At 42.4% G+C, this 19,480-nt stretch overlaps 2 protein-coding genes across 15 annotated transcripts in view; one reads left to right on the plus strand and one right to left on the minus strand.

Moving 5' to 3' along the window:
• LOC108123442 (uncharacterized) overlaps positions 1-19,480 on the minus strand; it is a 54,209-nt gene that overhangs the window by 24,673 nt on the left and 10,056 nt on the right. The window lies entirely within an intron of this gene.
• Positions 1-19,480, plus strand: part of grh (grainy head) — a 40,006-nt gene that overhangs the window by 18,234 nt on the left and 2,292 nt on the right. For 3 of the 13 annotated variants that reach the window (XM_017238561.3, XM_070278671.1, XM_017238569.3), the window contains 12 exons: positions 69-465; positions 6,654-6,845; positions 6,915-7,514; positions 7,762-7,985; positions 8,086-8,248; positions 10,305-10,416; positions 11,008-11,102; positions 13,959-14,015; positions 14,928-15,026; positions 17,939-18,342; positions 18,481-18,676; positions 19,345-19,409. In XM_017238561.3, the coding sequence (XP_017094050.1) occupies positions 69-465; positions 6,654-6,845; positions 6,915-7,514; positions 7,762-7,985; positions 8,086-8,248; positions 10,305-10,416; positions 11,008-11,102; positions 13,959-14,015; positions 14,928-15,026; positions 17,939-18,342; positions 18,481-18,676; positions 19,345-19,409 (2,604 nt within the window). Of the gene's footprint in view, positions 1-68; positions 466-2,360; positions 2,608-6,653; positions 6,846-6,914; positions 7,515-7,761; positions 7,986-8,085; positions 8,249-10,304; positions 10,417-11,007; positions 11,103-13,958; positions 14,016-14,927; positions 15,027-17,938; positions 18,343-18,480; positions 18,677-19,344; positions 19,410-19,480 lie in introns of those variants that run through there. The other 10 variants (XM_017238562.3, XM_017238570.3, XM_017238568.3 and 7 more) reach the window with 8 other exon arrangements.

The raw sequence follows: 19,480 nt of genomic DNA on the forward strand, positions 1-19,480 counted from the left end.
GCGCTATGCTGCGCTTGTTTCCCCCCTTTCTTTCCCTTCTTTTCCCCTCTCCCCCTGATTTGTTGCAGCAATTCGAACAATAGTGGAAAACTGAATGGCCAGACCACACCTATAGATGTCTCGGGCCTATCGCAAAATGAAATCCAAGGCTTTCTGCTCGGCTCCCACCCCTCGTCGTCGGCGACGGTCACCACCACGGGCGTTGTCTCCACCACGACGATCTCCCATCACCAGCAACAGCAACAGCAGCAGCAGCAGCAACACCAGCAGCAACAGCATCCCGGTGATATTGTCAGCGCCGCAGGCGTGGGGAGTGCAGGCTCAATTGTCTCCAGTGCGGTGCAACAACAGCAGCAACTAATTAGCATCAAACGAGAGCCCGAAGACTTGCGAAAGGATCCGAAAAATGGCAACATTACCGGTGCAACGGCGGCGAACGGAGCGGGTTCGGTCATAACGCAAAAGGTAAGCTTAAAAAAAATATTAAAAAAAAAAAAAAAAAACATCCACAGCAGGAATATATATTTTAACTAAACATGAAAGGAAATTTTACAAAAAGCTGAGTGTGCTCTCAGCTGGAAGCTCTTTTAGGGAAATAATTAATGGACACGCACGCAAATTTCAATTTAGGACCAAAGATATGCACAGGAAGAAATATATAGGTCCTTGAGTTATATAACTTTTTGGTTACATAAAGGTTATAAAAGGTTTTTGGGTTTAATTTTATTTAATTTGGTTATTTTTGAGAGAAAAATAGCTGTGTATTTTATATGGTAGGGATATTTTAACAAAAGTATTTGTTTTTTAATGAAATATATTACCAAATATCGTTTTTCTTAAAATGTTTAGACATTAAATCCTCCTATGCCTAGGTATTCATGTTCAGATATGTGTTAAAAGGATATTTATTTCCCTTACCTCAATTATATAAGAGCCTTAACCCTTAAACCCCTTTATTTTAGTAACATTTATAGGTTTAAAATCCCTTATCCCTTACATTTTTCTCTGTGCACATGCATGCAAAATGCAATATTCATTTGTAGTGGCAGATAAGCCTCGACTAGATCAACATCCCATGGATCTCATTCCCATCCTACTTCAACCCCAACTCCATCCATCCCAGCCTCCATCTCCATCTCCATCTCCAGATCCAACCCATTCACAATTATCAACGACGGAGTGGACAACCCCAATCAGCGGCGCATCCTGTGTGCTACATCAATTAACAATTGCTGTGGTTGCTGCCACTGAGTGGTTGCTATTGCTGTTGTTATGGTCTATGCGTGTGTGTGTTTTTTGTAGAGTAGTTGCTACAGTTGTTGTTGCCGTCTAACAGACCTGCAATTGGTCTGTCAATTGCTTGTGTGAGTGAGCAATGAGTATTAGTGGTTGCAGCCAATACGAATCACGAATCAGCGAATGAGTCGTTGTTGCTGTCGTATCGTCGTCGTCGTCGTTGTTGTTCGGTTCTATTGAAAGCAATGAGACAAAAAAAAAAAAAACAACAAAAACAAAAAGCAACAACAACGGAGACAGCAGTAGCAGCAACAACAATACCAATAAGCACACCTGAGAAATGCCTGCATACTGAAACTGTTATACGCTCACCTGGTCTGTTATACGATCGTATGTGTGCGTACGTGATTTGTATACGGTGCTCTCGCTCGCACGGCCATTGATTGCCGCTAGCTCTGTCTCTGTTGGCCCGGTTCGAGTTGCATGTTGCATGTTCGAAGGCGCTTTATCAGCAGCAGCACTAGCAGCCACAGCATAAAAAAGGAACAACTATAATTAAATGTCTTGCAATTTGCAACAACAAGGGATATACATATGTATGTATGTACAATATGCCGTGTATATGGCCAAACTGTGGGAAATTACAGTAGCAGCCACTCAGGGCGACAATCGGCAGCGATAAGTGCGCACTTCCGGTGGTTCGATAGCTTCCTTTTGCCGTCTTGCCGCGGATTGGGATCGATGAATGGTGCAATGGTGCAATGGTGCAAGCAATGCAAGTGCACCAGCACAGCACTAGCAGATATTTTTTAATTTTAATGCGGCTTTAGTAACTTCCCTTCCAGCCGACTACCCCACCAACCCGCCCCTCTTTTATGTCAGAATATTGCGACAGCTACAGATTCCAACCATTTTGAACTGATATGAGCGCGCTCTCTGTCTCATATTGCTGCGTGTGTCTGTGTGTGAGATTTGAGATCCAACTGGCCGACGCAACTTCCAGGTAGAGTGTGTATGTGTGCCCGACTACCACTGTGTTAGTGTGTGAGCCTGTGATCGTGTGCGTGGCGAGCTGTCATACTCGTACCTGGCCCCTCGGCGCAGCTCAGCGCTCAGCTCAGATCACGGCCTTTAGTCAGTCGTATCACGCTGTCGGAGTAGGATCGTATCGTTTTCGATTCGTCTGATTTCTGAACAGCAGCAATAGTCCCTACTATTGCTTCTCCTTCGCGCAGTCGCAGTAGCAATCGCAATATCGGTACCATAATCACATAATCATAACCGCGAGATCGGTAACCGTATCTGTTTAGTAACTCTGATTGTAATTGAATACCCATCGGGCAGTACGTTCTCAAGCCAGCCAGTGTCAGTGTGAGTTTAAGTGACCGAATTCGATCTGTTCGGCATTTGCATATTGTGATATTTGATATACACATGTATGAGAATATATATGGCATAGTGCCGCTTGATTGGAATGTGGGCAGTGCAATTCTGTTGCAGCCGTATCTCGTATCCCGCCACAGTAATCCACCTGCAATCTCAAAACTAAAACAAAAAAAAATAATAACCAGAGCAAGCCAGCAGTCAGCAGAAAAAAAAAAAATACAAAAATCAAATCAATGAATCAAAAAACAACAAAAGCACAAATTGAGCGAACGCACACGCGCAGAGCAACAATCAAAAGCACAGCAGCAACAGCAACAGTAACTGCAGCAACAACAAGCCAAATAACAGCAACATCGAACCTAAGTGTGTGGGCGCAACGCGTTGCCTTTCAACACCCACGCAACGAACAAGTTCGCTGCCTAAGTCTTTTGTTTGGCGCGCATTTGCTGAGACCAAGAACAGCAGAAAAAGCACCAACAAAAGTCAGCAGTTGTCTACAGATAAAGAAACCATAAAAGCTATTATTTTTAACACAAATTTTAGCAAATTATTATTGAATTTTTTAAGATTTTATTTAAAATTTAAAAAAAATTTACCGACAAAAAAGGTTAGGATAACAATAGGAATTTGTTTATTATTTTAGTTAATATTGAAATATTGTGTGATTACAACTATCAGTTTAGGAACGTTTCTTATTATTTTATTCAGCTATCAGGCAATTAAATACGAAGTTTTAAAAGCCTTTGTTTTAATTTACTGTCTTAATTATCATAGATAGAGGTAGTCTCTTGACAAAAATATTAATATAATATTTGCCTAAGATCCAAAATAACTCTTAAATTTTTCTGCTGTGCAACTGAACTTTTATCGCATTTATTTCGACTACAGTGGGTGTCCCACATGTATGCCTCTGTGTGTGTGGATCAGAAAATTCATTGAGCAGAATCCAGCGCGGCTTAATTGCTGTTTTCAGCCGTCTCTGTTTTTATTGGGCATTAATCTGCTCACAAGCGAAAATAAATATTAAATTGCCGTATTCGCATTCGCATTTGAATTCGCAATCGCGCACAGACAGTGCACAATTTGCATGCACTCTAATTTATTGTAAATTTTTTGCATTGACAGTTAATTATTCTTAATATTTGTCTTATTAATTTACATACTGTGATACACACACACACACTTGATCGCATAGTTTAAAGTCTAAGGTTTCGCCACATTTAATTTATGGCAGAGAATTGGAAAACATATCAATTTTTTACTCTTGGCAATTTATTTATTGCTTAGCGCAATCCATGCACCGGAAAGTGTAATCATTAGACCGCCAAACAGGGACACACCAACACACAAGTACAATCGCATTCGAATTAAGATCTTGGATTAGCCAAACAACTCTCTCTCCGGTGCTCTATATACTTTTTTTAGCCGCCCCGTATCTGTATCTCCCGATCCACTCCAATTTGTTTCATTTGGTTCATCGGTTGCCTTTCTAATTGCTCGCTATCGCTTCGTTTAGCTTATCAGTTGTTTACTGTACAAGCGGATTTCCCATTTTAAATTGATTCGCCAATATATAAATAAAATCTCCCCCCTATATGATTGCTCAACACTTTCGGAGAATTTCCTCTAATTTGTCAAATGAATCAGTAATACAAGCGGCATGAGTCAATGTCTTTAAATATTGATAAAATATTAAGTATAACAGCATCTTCTAATCTTAAGTATCAGAGAACATGATGGTTGTTGTTAAGTGATAGAACCGGAAAGAATTATTCATAATAATTCAATCAATAATGGAAAGCATATATGATATAACAATATAATTGCCCAGTGATCTAACCGGGAGCTCGATTAATTGCAATTTTTACAAAGAAAAACAAAATTAGTTTTCAATTTCATTTAGTATCAGAATTGATTGCTGGGATTATAGTTTCCATTTCAACGGAAGCTTTAAAGATGAACTCAATGTATTGGATCTCAACCTTGAAGGTTTATTGGCCCAAGTGATGTTTTCATTAAAAGATATAAACTAAAGACAGGCATATAGTAAACTTCCAACATAATTCGGTACTTTGGGATGGCTATTAGTCATGGGTTTTCCATACCGAGAACTATATACAATTACAACATCAAGGAACCATTAAAAAATATTTTATGAATGCAAAACAATTTTTTTGTCTCTGGTTCATTCGAAGATGTTTTTTTGTTTTTCTCGGCTTTTCGTTCACTTTATTTCCGAGAATTAACGATATTCATAAAACGCTGACTGAAGAAGAAAAAAAAAAGTTTCACTTTTTATCATTCCAAAAGGCATTAAAATAGTTAATTGGCTTTATTTAAATATTTTGTTATTTTTTTCCTTTGTCCGAACGTTGTTGTTGCTGTTATATGCTTAAGTTATTTTTTTATTTCTTCCTCATACATAAATATGTGCCAGAATCGTTTGTCGCTTGGTCTCTAGAGTCTGGTCACTGTTTAGCATAATTCTAAAAGCCCAAACTCCATTCGGCTCATAACCGATAGCTCAGTTATACCATAATATACCTAAATACAGAGGGGGTCGCAACAACAAAAGATTCCGAATCGATTCAGCCCCAGACACACGCACCACAAAAGCCAAAAGTTAAAAATCCAAAAAACACAAACCGAAAAGCAACGAAAAGATACAAAATATCTTTGTCTCCGTGTCTCTGCTCTGGTAGATCGATCGTCGATCGGATTCGTCAAGGCCTTTTCTGACGTTGCACGTTAAAAGTTTAAAATGCAAATTGATTTTGATGAACAAATTTAATTAGCTCGCAGCTAGAATCTTTTACTGATGCTAAATTATACAAGAGTCTCCAAACCACAAAAAAACCAAAAAACAGAAACCAAAAAAAATCACAGACGCAAACGCCTGTATAATTTGAATCTGAAAGACACACACCGCTAAGAAAATTAAGCAAACTCATGGAAAACGAACCGAAAAAATCAAAGTAAATACCATAAATTATTACAAAGGTTCTTTGGGCCGAGCAAGTGTGTGCGAGTGTGTGTCTGTGAATGTGGCCAAAAAGTGTAACAAAAGTACCCCCAAAATGTTGGCCTAAAGTCAACCGGTTTGATCAAAAGGCCAACGATATAGTGACGTCTTTAGCCGGGCCTTAGTCGATCTTAGAGGTTTCACTTTCTTTAGACCAAAGACAATCAGCAGCTTGCTGCTAATTTTGATCTCAGTCCCTCGAAATCGGTATGGAGATTTATATATAATATATATATATTTAGCATCTGCATATATAGCCGAAGATATGAATTGACCACACTTTGCTCTGTATTACCTCATTTGGCTCCGTGCGTTTGTCTCCAAAAACGTTTGACATTTTCGGGCGGCCAATAAAAAAAAACAATGATAATTAACATATGCATATAGCTAAATATATAAATATATGGGCATATGTATAAGTCTGTATATATGAGCTGTATATAAATGTTGATTTTTTTTCGCGCTTTTTTCGTTGTTGATTTTTTTTTTCCGATTTTTTGTATATTTTTTTAATTGGTTTCTTTCCACTCGACGACAACAACGGAGTCCGAGACGGAGACTGTTTCAGTTTCGGTTCCAACAAAAATTTTTTTATAGCCTTTTATTATAAACTGTACTTGTTGACGTTATTTTCAATAAGCTGCTGGCTGCTGGCTGCTGTCTGTTGGCTACTCTGAGCTGTTATTGTATGAATCACGGCTGAAAGAAAAATCAAGTCGAATCAAATCGACAAAATCATGGCTCACAGAACATACGCACTATTTTTTGTCACCTCGTTCGCTGGTCTGACCTTCTCTGGGCCATAATCAGCCATCAATCATTGGTGGTTTTGTGACCACCATTAGGCAACATGACAGAACGCTTGGGTATCGGTGGTGGATTCCTGATCGATCTGTCGGTGGATTAGCCACCGTCGCCGCCCCATTCCACATCAAGCTTAGGCTTTAGAGTCCGAAAGTAAACAAATGAATACCAAAAACCACAACGCCAACCACAACCTTTCCCTCAGATATTGCACGTGGATGCACCAGCACCACCGCCGTCCGCAAGTGAAGCTGATAGGCCCAGCACACCGCACATCACCAGCAGTAGCAGCAGCACCACCTCCGCCACCAGCACCACACCCACTGAAACGGAACCGGAAGCAGCCACCGCACTAGAGATGTACGCAACCACGGGCGGCACACAAATCTACCTACAGGTGAGACCCATCGACCGCGAGACCGATGTTGTTGAACGCTGTGTGACCCACCAACCCAACCACCTGCAGACCTCACATCCCAGCACGGCGAGCGGAGCAGGCGGCGGTGCCGGGCCGGCAGGCGCAGCCGGGGGCGGCGGCGTCTCCCTTCAGGCGCAGAGCCCCAGCCCCGGACCGTATATCTCCGCCAATGATTACGGAATGTATACGGCCAGTCGCCTGCCACCCGGTCCCCCGCCCACCAGCACCACCACGTTCATAGCGGAGCCCTCGTACTACCGGGAATACTTTGCCTCGGATGGACCCGGAGGCTATGTGCCGGCCAGCACGCGATCCATCTACGGGGACGTGGATGTTTCCGTCTCGCAGCCCGGCGGAGTGGTTACCTACGAGGGCCGCTTCGCCGGCAGCGTTCCCCCGCCCGCCACCACCACTGTGCTGACCAGCAGCAGCAGCCTCTCCAGCATGCACCACCACCAGCAGCAGCAGCAACAGCAACACCACCAGCAGCAACAGCACCACCCGCAGGACGGCAAAGGCGGTGGTGGCGCCACGCCCCTCTACGCCAAAGCGATTACGGCAGCCGGTCTGACAGTGGATCTACCAAGTCCGGACTCGGGCATTGGAACAGATGCCATAACTCCGCGGGACCAGACCAACATCCAACAGGTATAGCCCCTCCTACCAGCCACTCCCACTCCTTCCCCGCCCCCTGTTACCACCAGAAGCCCACAAGAAACCACAAAAGTTGAGAGTAATTGTAGCCAAGTAGTAGTGTTTTTAATTTTTTTTGCGTGTCGTGTCCATTAACTTAACTAGAAACCAAGTAATATAGAGGTAGTTGAGTCAATAATCTGTAATATATTTTAATATTTATTTAAATATTTATTGTTTTTTGTTAATTTTTAATAAACAGTCCTTCGATTATACGGAACTGTGCCAGCCGGGCACGCTGATCGATGCCAATGGCAGCATACCCGTCAGCGTGAACAGCATCCAGCAGAGGACGGTGGTGCACGGGAGCCAGAACAGCCCCACCACCTCCCTGGTGGACACGAGCACGAATGGATCCACACGCTCCCGGCCCTGGCACGACTTTGGCCGCCAGAACGATGCTGACAAAATACAAATACCAAAAATGTAAGTTCTTCAAAAATTATTCAAATTAGTTTAGACAATGTACTTGCTTAAATAGTATAGCGTTTAACCCCTAACTATTTTATACAATTCCATACTATAGTTTCACAAATGTGGGCTTCCGCTATCACCTGGAAAGCCCCATCAGCTCATCGCAGAGGCGCGAGGATGATCGCATCACCTACATCAACAAGGGCCAGTTCTACGGAATAACTCTGGAGTATGTTCACGATGCGGATAAGCCCATCAAGAACACCACCGTCAAGGTAGGACGCCACACAATAAATATGTATTTATAATCATAGGATTGAAGGAGGGGAGCTTTGTCAATCAAGTTCGTGCTCCTTGTTTTCCATTCTTCGGTATGTTTTGTTTATACCATCAACACCACACAGGATCGAAGAAAACACAGAGTCCCAGCCGGTAAAAATCTATTTCTCGAGGCGAGGATGGAGAAAGGGTTGATTTTCTTATTCGGCGATTTGTCAGGGAATCTGTGTCAGCTTTCTTGTCCGGACTTCGGTCCTACCCCGAGGTGCGATCCGCCACCCCTTTGCTCAATTACACACACAGCCCATATCCTGGGCGCAATGATAAATGATACTGAGAATGGAAAACGAGTGTGTGATCCCTTGATGAGAATTTGAATATTTCGTTCAATGCAAATTGCTGGCTGTCTAGGGCCGGGGCCTTTCAACAGCCGTCCGGAATGTTTGTTCAGGACGATGGCAAGAAGTAGTGCTCCTTGTAGGAGCACACCAGGACAATACCCATCAACATCATCAATCAGATAAGCTTAAATGACGTCTGCTCCTCGAGACGGAAGACGAAAGACGGAGCACCGAACTCGGAACTCGGAGATGCAAATGCAAATTGTAAACTGAACCGTTGAGAGATGAAGAATGACATCAAAGTTACAGTTGAAAGTGGTGAATGGGTTGAGGAAATGGCTGGAGGAAACGGGATATCCACATAAAAAAAAAAGGGGAAAGGAAGTAGGGAAGTCCTGGAGACTAAGTAAACAACAATTGAAGTTTTGAAGGAATCCGAATCGGAATCCAAATCCGAGTCCTGCCAATTTGCATACGAACTGTACAACAAAATAGAAGAATACTTGCCACAAAACTTGAAGAAACGAAATCAAATGAATCGTAAAGATCTTCAGATATGCCCACCGAGTATCTCGGTCGAGCTTAACCTTCCCTCCACATCTCAAGTTCGCTGGGTCTCCGGCTCTCAGATTACCATAAAAGTGCCATATTTTGCAAGGCTCGACAAAAAAGTGTCAAAATTAATTTACGAGTTTATTTGTTTAGAGACCCGCGCCCTTTTCCCAAAAAACGGAAAAAAATTATTTAAAGCGAAGACGAAAAAGAAAAACTTCATAGGCATTTGCATTTGCATATCCCAATCATGAGATGTCCATTTTCTAACGGGGGATAGAAAAGAAAAAATTAAGAAAATCGGTAGAAAAAAGTGAGTATAATTTACGAGCTGATTAGCCCATGAATATGTAAAGACTTCCACACAGAGTCCCGAAGAAAACACACAAAAATATTTATGCTGTAATCAGTTAACCCCCGGCGACTTCGCAAAGACACTGCCAACGATGATGATCCTTTGGAAAGGGTTGCTTCGTAACAGTTTCCTTCACTAATTTTTTGGGAACTATCTTCGGGTGTATCTGTGCGCTTCCTTTTTACCTTTCCTATCCCGGCATAATTATTCAAAATGTGGAAAAAATAACACAGAGAGACACATAAATGATTGAGCAAAAATGCAAATGCTGGGAAAACAAAAGGAGCCTCGACGAAGATGATACAAAATGTGTTGGACGTTTTTCTGCTAAATCGAATTCGTCCTTTTGTGCCGGCAGGGCCTAATCCTTTTGACTTTTACGGGCGTAGGGTGCGATCCTGTGAGTTGTGAGTTGAGTGTCACAACGTATATATGTCAGAGCAATGAAACCCGGCGTAGCAAGCCTGCAACTCTACGGGATAGTATAAACGGATTACGGAATGTTTGCCGGAGAATCATGCCATTTCCTTGAAGATAAAGATCAACTTTCTGCTTCAAGGATAATGCATTTACATTTTCTAATTAAAGTCTGTACATTTTCTTTAATTTGGATTAAGTAAACCCCCCAGATAGTGCTCCCTTTTTAAATGGAAGCACATCCGTTGGTTAATTTTTAGTGCTTCCTTTGGATTATTAACATAATTGAGAAAATGTTTATTTTTAGTGGCCTCTTAACTCAGTCTTGCACTTAATTTTATAACCATATTTGTTTTTCTGTTCCTTCTCCCTTCCAACTACCCACAGAGTGTGATCATGCTAATGTTCCGCGAGGAGAAGAGCCCCGAGGACGAGATCAAGGCCTGGCAATTCTGGCACAGTCGTCAGCATTCCGTGAAGCAAAGAATCTTGGATGCAGGTGCGTAAAACCAAAGTTTTTAAGTCCCCACCTCCTGCCCATCTTAGTCCCCCCCTACTTCATATAGTAGAGTGGCCCGCGACGTTCTATGGCGAAGAAGTGTCCAGCAGCGTCGCCTGCCGGACTGTCCATTTGTATTGTCTAGTATTTCTAGCAGTAAATTGTTGCTTTTTATTGAAAGGCCCGCAACGTTCCAGGAGAGTTATGACATTGATAAACGCGCATCGCGCATCGAGCATCGCGCGGCAGCAACTCTGAGCTCTCCAGCTCTGCCGCTCCGTTTGTTTGATTGCAGATAATCTCGGTTGCAAGTTGCAGGTTGCAAGTTGCTAGTTGCTTTCTAGTAACTACTGGCAGATGCTTCTGCTTCTGCTGCTGCTGCTGCAGTGCCTCTGGCCCATCAAACATAACTCATAAGGCACTTGTCACTGGACGGCAACGCAGAAATTTCCTTAATTGTTAATACAAACATATTTTCCAATGTCCAACCATCGAGAATCCCCACCACAATCCCCACCACCTCTTGGCATTTTTTTTTATTTCACTCTTCTGATTATCTGGCTATGGTCTGCTATTGCTCTTCTTCTCCAGATACAAAGAACTCGGTTGGCCTGGTTGGCTGCATCGAGGAAGTGTCGCACAATGCCATCGCCGTCTACTGGAATCCGCTGGAGAGCTCCGCCAAGGTAAGTTCTTCCCATTCTAGATCTAGATTCTAAGGCAATCCAAGTTATGGAATTTTTTAAGTTACCCTGTATTCTGAGGAGGTTCTTTTAGAAAGTTTTTAAAGAAGTTTATTAAATGCTTTTTCAACTAGGTTTTTAAGGAAATTAAGATACATTTCTATCTTAAGATCTATCTAAAAAAAATTATATATTTTTTGCCTGAATAATACGCTTATAAGCTCTTAGGAGCTTAGGAGCTCCTACCCCTTAGGAGCTCTGTAAAAGGCCTTTCTTAAATGACTCTGTCCTAATAAAATACCTATATTTTTAGGTCCTCTATTTTAAGTCTATCTTCTGTTATTACAATACTCTTCTTAAGAGCTTTAAAATAGGTCGTATCTATATCTTAATATAATACGACTTATGGTATTAGCCCTCTAGTATTAGCTCATGTGCTATTAATCTTTCAGAATATATTACCATTCTTTAGGACCTCTATTATAGGTCTATCTTCATTTAATCATTCTCAATATAATACCATATTTGCGACCTCTATGTTAGGTCTATCTTGTCTAAATCTTTTATAATAATGTTACTATTTTTTAGGCTTATTAATCCTCTATAGGGTATATCTATTTCTATACTTCAAGATCCTCTATAGAATACTTTTGTGTGTTTTTCCCTCTCTACCATTTTGTTTACTTCGAGCGCCGCCTCAATTAAAAAAGAAAAAAAAGAAAAAAATAAAAAAAAAGAATTTAGCGCGACACTTTTATGAACCAGAAAGAGATACAAGATATACCCGCAAAGTCCTCTTCTGCTTGCACGTGTGTGTATCAGTGTGTGTGTGTGTGTGAAGAATTAATTTCTGATTTATTTTCAATTGCGAGTAAAACGCAAATTATTCAACAAGCGTCGCCATTGCCTCAGAGTCAGCTATGTCCATCCCTTTTCGTTGCCCAGTTAAGCTTATTCTTCTGTCTCTATTCCACACATTTGTTGTTGTTGTTTTTTTTGCAAAAGAATAATTTATGCATTTATTTATTTATGACACTTAGTTTTAATCACTTACTCGCAAATGCTTGGAACTAAGTCTGTGTCTGAGTTTGAGTCTCAAAGCCCCGGTCTCTGTCTCAGAGTGCGGTGTTGTTGTTGGTTTTTGGTATTACTTTGGCTGTAACCACAGACCGGGCTCCCACCGCGTTTTAATTTAGCAATTATCAAGCATTTTAATCGGTGGAAAATATTTGCAATTCTATTGCAGCAAGCGCCAGTCGTAAGACCAGTAAGCGCTAGGCAGCCCTCGTATTACGTATACGCAGTGTTGGTCAGCTTCATCCTATGCTCCTCCTCTTTGTTTACAAAATACGATCCAGACTCTTAAATATATGTATCAATTAATTATTTATCTTTTATTAATGTTAAGTTTTCTTTTGGTTAAAATGAGAAAAACAAATGCCAAAATAGCGAATTGATTTTCATTCAAGTTCAGTGACTTCTGGTCGGTCTGCCAATTTGGTCAGCAATTATTAACTGGCTGGACGTAAGTGCATGTCGCCTATCCACCCCCCTCCACCCACTCGCATTTGATGGAGCTTTTTATTTACAAATTGTTTACGCGCTGAGATGTTAATCCCAGCGACATCGTCTGCGTCAAGAGAGAGAGTCTGGCCAAGTCGAATCGCCTCGCATAATGTCGATTTCGTTTTATGCCGTTAGCTGCATCTGTATCTCCATCTTTTGCCTCAATCTGTATCTGTATGGTATATATTAGTGTTGGTGTGTGTGTTGGCAATGCCTTTCCCAGAGGCAAAACTTTCGTACGCACCGACACGCAGGTGCTTCGGCTTCCTCCACACGCCTCTCGGCCACCCGACCGCCCGACCGCCCGCCTTCTGCTTATATGGTACGCGCCCGCTAATTATTCACATTAAATACTGCTCGTCCACATCTTGGTCGCTTGCTGGCTTGCTAGCTTGGATGTTGGATGTTGAATGTTGGTTGTTGGTTGTTGCTTACTGGATGTGGCAGACTGCAACTGCGACTGCTGCACTTTTACCATTAAGATTGTTTCCTTTGGTATTTTTGCGTTGATGGATTTTCTTTTTATTTTTTTTCTTATTTTTTTTTTTTTACGCGCTCACATTGTCCGACTGTCTGACTGTCCGTCTGTCTCTCCCTCTGTCTGGCGGACTCAACTTGGACTCTCGGCCTGGCATGCTTAAAATGCCTTAAAACACACACACACACAAAGACAAACAGAGATACAGATACAGATACAGATGCAGATACTTATACAGATGCTGGCCAACACACCTTGCACTGAATCGAAGTCAAACTAAAAATGAATTGGATGCGATACAAAGTCGCGGCTTGAGTTGGCTCGTTACTTGGCTTTGGTTTTTCGTTACGAGCCCCCTCACTCTTGGCATCTGTTGGCTTTCAGGCTCTGGCCATCATTGGCATCACGGTCCTCTGTGTATTGCCTTGTTATTGCGACCGAGCCCCCACCTCCTTACCAACCACCTTTATATCGGCTGGTGCTCCTTATTTTATTTTCTTCTGGTGCGTATAATGCGTGTTGGTATGAGTGTGTGTCTGTCTGGCTGTCTGCCTGTCCGGTGGAATGTTTTAAACTGTCGTGGGCATAAAGAGGACATCGACTTAATAGAGAGAAAACAATTGCCTTCTAATAGCGGCAAGCGGCAGACGCATTTCAGTCTTTTTTTTTGTCATCCGATATAATTTCTTTTTATGTTCATAATTGTTTTACATTTGTATATTTTATGGCATTTTTCACATTTGCTTTTTTTTCTTTGCTCTCTTTTCTTTATTTTATATATATCTTTTACTTTTTTTTTATAAAAAAAAAAACAGATCAACATTGCGGTACAGTGCCTGAGCACGGATTTCAGCAGTCAAAAAGGAGTCAAGGTAAGTTCAGAGATAGCCTTTCAGAGAAATCGGTTAGCCAAGCTCTTTCTACAAATGCAATTCAGTTCAGAGTGCCTCGCCTTTGATGGGCTAAGTAATAACCAATTTAATGCCAACTTGTTAATGGCAAATCAATACGGCCAATGCAACGATCGAATCGATCCCTCTTCCCAAGAGCACTCGTCTTGACAATGTTGGCTGTGGCCGGGCCGGAGCAGGGGATTGGGATTTCGTTCTCCCTCTCCCACAGCACCTGCTCCACTAAGTTGGCCAAAGCGGATTGCACATCCTCCTGGCTGGCTGGACTGGACTGGACTGGCCTGGAGTTGTAATGCGTACATTAAGTCTGATATTTCATTGACAGAAACACAGGCAAGAACTCGATGCTTTTCATTAAAAAAGAAAAAAGAGATCAGGGGAACTCTGCACGGAGAGAAATGTCAATAAAACAGATCAAGCTTTCAAGAATTTATGCATTCAATTGATACAATTATTTTTTAATAACTTCTTCAACTTAATCTCCATTGAATTGCATCAGAGACTTTGAATTTTCAAAACGGAAACGTTCGCAAGGATGATTGTTTGCTTTTTGTCCGTGTGGGGCAGGTAGTGTGGGCAAATAACCAAATCAAATTATGCACTTGCCACGACATGTTGCACTCACACTGCCGCACACACACTGGACATCGGACAACGGATGTTGGCAGTTTAACATCACTCCGGCCACGCCCCAACGGCTCCGGCCACGCCCTCTCGATGCCAAATGACAACGGCTAATTGCAGCTGTTGCAAGTCGGCTGGTTGGTAGCAAGCCCTCCTTTTTGTGCCCCTCGGAGGCACAAGGCTGGCAATTTGAATGATGCGAGTAGGTATTGTGTGATATTAATACGAATTCTGTTTTTATGGTTGCAGGGCCTGCCGTTGCACGTACAAATCGACACATTCGAGGACCCCAGGGATACGGCGGTCTTCCATCGCGGCTACTGTCAGATAAAGGTCTTCTGCGATAAGGTAAGTGATTTTATTTTCTATAGCTCTTCTTCCTTCTCGAGAGCTGCAGGAGTTCGAGAAGCTGGTAGCTCAAAGTTCCCCCTTTTGCTCACATAATTACGCATACAGAAGCACGGCGGTGGCAGCAATCTTTCCCTCTGCCACGTGCAACAGGTTGATGAGCTAACTAAAAGCTGCCTACGTGCCGGTTTTTTTCCATCTTCAAACACCAGTGGTCAAAATAATAGGACAAAGGGGTTTATAAAAAAGGTTAAACAAAAGGTTTATCATATTATTGGGGATTTGTTTCTTGAAAACGTTTTATTTTCTTTTTTTTAAATGTTTATAAGCTTCTCAAACTTATCAATTTTATTGGTGATAGGTTTTTGTCCGCTTTTATATATTGTTTTCTTGTATGGGATTCGCCTGGCACTTGTTGCTGCTGCCGCTGCTGTGGCTGCTTCTCCTTCGGATGTGGCAACTGCAACTTTTATCGAATTGGGGGCACCGGCAATGCCTGTCCGTCAGTCACTGAAGCCTTTAGTGGAAAGCGTAACGCGTACAAAAGTAAATGGCCAACAAGCATACATACATATATACATATATATATACTTGTACAAAGATATATCCTTTCCATGCCCTTGTTTTGTACCTTTACCTTTATGCGAACCCTTCACTTTTTCGCTTGATGGGGTTTATTAATAAATCATTTCGTGGATTTCCAATTTAATTTTCTCATATCATTACACTTCGTCCCTCGGCCTCGACGCTTTGGACATTGGTCAGGGACTCTCTGAACTGCGATTCGGAGTTGGCTTTTATTGTACACAAAGTACAGGGCCCAGATCCGATCCCTTCCATGGCCATATCGCTATCGAGCCCAGGCTTATATTTCACATTTCGGGGCCGGCCCTTTTGCTGGCCAAGTCAGACCGACCCGGCCAGGCCAGCGTGTGTTTATCGGTAAATGTATCAATTAAATTTCGCGTACCACGTTATTTTGGCATCGCCCCAGTCTCCCTTTTATTTTCTCTGCGATTTTGTATGTTTTGGGATTTCAGAAATTTTGATTTCACTGCAATTGCAGTTTCAGTTGCAGTTCCGTCCGTTTGGCACCTCTGGGGCCCTCGCTGGCCAATTATGAATCTTTAAGTTTAAGATTGCCCAAAAAAAGAGATACGAAATGGTTCATGGCATCATGAGAATTTGTCTTTGGGAGTGAACACTGTTATTTGGGGGTTTTCAGTTTGGGGACTTTGGAATTCAATCGAGCTTTCCCTTGAGAAGAGAAAATCTTGATTCTTAAGCTTGATTTCTCGATGGATCTAACTCCACCATCGGGGAAAAATCATTATAGAATTTAACTAACGTTAATGCTAATGGCAATGGTAATGGTAATGTCCCTCCCGCCTCCTCAAAAAGTGGCAGCCCACTTGGATGTGAGACCTCTGTCTTCGTCATACTTTGAAGTCGATTAACAGCAACCAAAAAGCTGGAGGGGAGTGGTGGGGAGTTGCCAGTTTGGGAAGTGGGGGGGCAGAGGCGGAGACTGGACAGAGGCGAGCATTGACCGCATTGGGCGATTCGAGACGCCGTCGCCTTAGCTTGTTTCCACGCTGCACGTCTCGCGTTGCACGTTGCCCGTTTGCCCGTTGCCAGATTGCCAGTTTGCCAGTTTGGCGATATTTTTGCCAAGATAAAATAAAAGTAATAAAATACAGTTATTTACATGCCACACACACACTCACTCGCCGGCGCATAACCGATGTACATCGAATGCATCGCTCTAGGCTAAAATACTCTGTGATAAGCGAAGAAGCCAAGAACTTGGGATTGGAACTTGGACTGGGACTGGGATTGGGAGGGACTGAGTGCTGGCTATCACGCATCCATACTACACATCCTTGCATAATATAAGATGCTGCAAAAAAATTAAAAATAAAATAAAACGTTGCAGGAGCAACATCATACCAAGTAGATTGCTGCAACATATCACTTCCTGTGCAGTGCTGTTGCCGCCACCCTCCTGGCACCCGCTTCTGGCCACTTCAGTCACCTTCAGCAGCTTCCATCGCTCAATTGCTGATTTTTAATTACAAATGCAAAGTGCAACAGCAGCAGCAGCAACAGGCAGCAGGCAACAGACAAGAGGCAAGAGGCAACAGAGATGCATGCTGCATCTGCCTGAGCACGCAAACTAGCAATCACCGGCGGACAAAGTAGCCACCAGACTATATATTATATATGTATCTGTGTGTGGCAAGGTGTCTATGCCAGTGTGAGTGTGTGTGTGTGTGCAATCAGGCAGCAGGCAGGCAGGTGGGCAGTTGGCCCAGACAAAGTCTTCTTGCATGGTTTGGGGCGCCGCCAGATTATTTATTATGTATGCATATTTATGTTGCATCTCTAAGTATTTTATAATAATTTTTTTTTCCTTTTTCTTTTTTTTTTCCAACATTTTTTTGGCTCTGACCCTAACGGTGTAGACCATTTTGCCAAATGCCCGAATGCGGTTTGAGATTTGAAGTCAAGAGTTTCCAACTGAGAGCCTCCACTGCGGTGGCGGCTTTGTCTCTGTGCGACATCGCAGCTCCCCAGGCGAGAAACTTGTTTTTCTCTCTATTTTTGTCTGTCTTTTTTTTTTCATTTTTTGCAACTGCAACTGCAACTGCCTCGGCAACAGCAGCGGGGCAGCTTATGGCACTTGCAGCCATACACGAATTTAATTAATAAGTAAAGAAATATCAAAAAAGGTGGCATCCATGCATTTGATTGATTGCTAATTACACGCTGGCTCCATGCACCTGTGCGGCAGATCGCAGTGGGAATAAGTCAGGGACTGTAACCGAGTCTCTGGGACTTTCGCAACCCACCTGGAAGCATCTTCAAACTACTAAAAACTTTATAAAAATTTTGTTTAAACATTTTTTTAGGGTGCTGAGCGAAAAACACGAGACGAGGAGCGACGGGCTGCCAAGCGAAAGATGACTGCCACTGGGCGTAAGAAACTGGACGAGCTTTATCATCCTGTGACGGATCGGTCCGAGTTCTACGGCATGCAGGACTTCGCCAAGCCGCCGGTGCTGTTCTCGCCAGCCGAGGACATGGAGAAGGTAGGTCTGCCATCCCAAGCGGGGGGCACTGGCATGACATTCAACCCACTGAGCCTGAGCAACGGCAACTCCAACTCCAACTCGCACTCGTCCTTGCAGAGCTTCTACGGGCATGAGACTGACTCGCCGGACCTGAAGGGGGCCTCGCCTTTCCTGCTCCACGGCCAGAAGGTGGCCACGCCGACGCTTAAGTTTCACAATCACTTTCCGCCCGACATGCAGACGTGAGTAAAAATCGTCCATCGATTCAATCAATCCTATAATCCAATTTCATTCCTGAGATTGGGAATATCCTTTTTAAAAACAAAAACTAATTCTATTATTTTATCTCTTTTCTGGTTTTAAAAACGTATCCTCAACAGCGATAAAAAGGATCACATACTGGACCAGAACATGCTATCCAGCACTCCCCTGACCGACTTTGGTCCGCCGATGAAGCGTGGCAGGATGACGCCGCCCACCTCCGAGCGCGTGATGCTGTATGTGCGGCAGGAGAACGAGGAGGTCTACACGCCCCTGCACGTGGTGCCGCCCACCACCATCGGCTTGTTGAATGCGGTAAGCAAGGACCTCCCCCAGAGAAGAAATTATCCTCCCCCCCCCCCCCAAGTCCCAAAATCTAAATCAAATCAAAACTCGTTCTAATGGTTAACCACCTTTTCTGTAATTTTGTTCATTTTGGTCTAATTGGATCTCAACCGAAAAGAAATCAAAGTGAAGCGCCAAAATGTTCAATTAAAAAAAAAAATGTTAATCGACTAAGACTAAAGCATAAATCAACTAAAAATCAGCCACATCTATATAATTCTATAATTATTAAAATCGTTACTCACCCTAAAAACCAACCGAAGCAATTCGATAATTTATAACTTGTAGTTGGAACTAATTACGAACCATTTCATAATTAAAATGGAACATATGTCTCATCTCAAAAGTATATATATTCGTGTATATATATATTTTTTATACGCCTGCTAAAACAAAATCAGACTAAGGATCTGTTTTTCTGTACACATCCCTACCAACCACACTAAAGCACAAATAGCCAATAATTACCAAAGACACTGAAAACTATGAGTTTGAATATTGGCTGACCACAAGAAAATGAACAAAATTACACAAAGAAAAACCACAACGAGTTATAAGAGAAATATTTTAGCAGCGGAAACAGAATCAGAAACAACAAACAGACAAAACATCATATTTCTCTCGTTTCTCAATTGCAGATTGAAAACAAATACAAAATCTCAACAACGAGCATAAATAACATATATCGCACAAACAAGAAGGGGTAAGTAAGCAACTTCTAACAGATCTACACCAGTGCTACACTCACACACACACTCACACACACTGAGGCAT

Source organism: Drosophila bipectinata, chromosome 2R, assembly GCF_030179905.1.
Source record: "Drosophila bipectinata strain 14024-0381.07 chromosome 2R, DbipHiC1v2, whole genome shotgun sequence".
Taxonomy (NCBI): Eukaryota; Metazoa; Arthropoda; class Insecta; order Diptera; family Drosophilidae; genus Drosophila; species Drosophila bipectinata.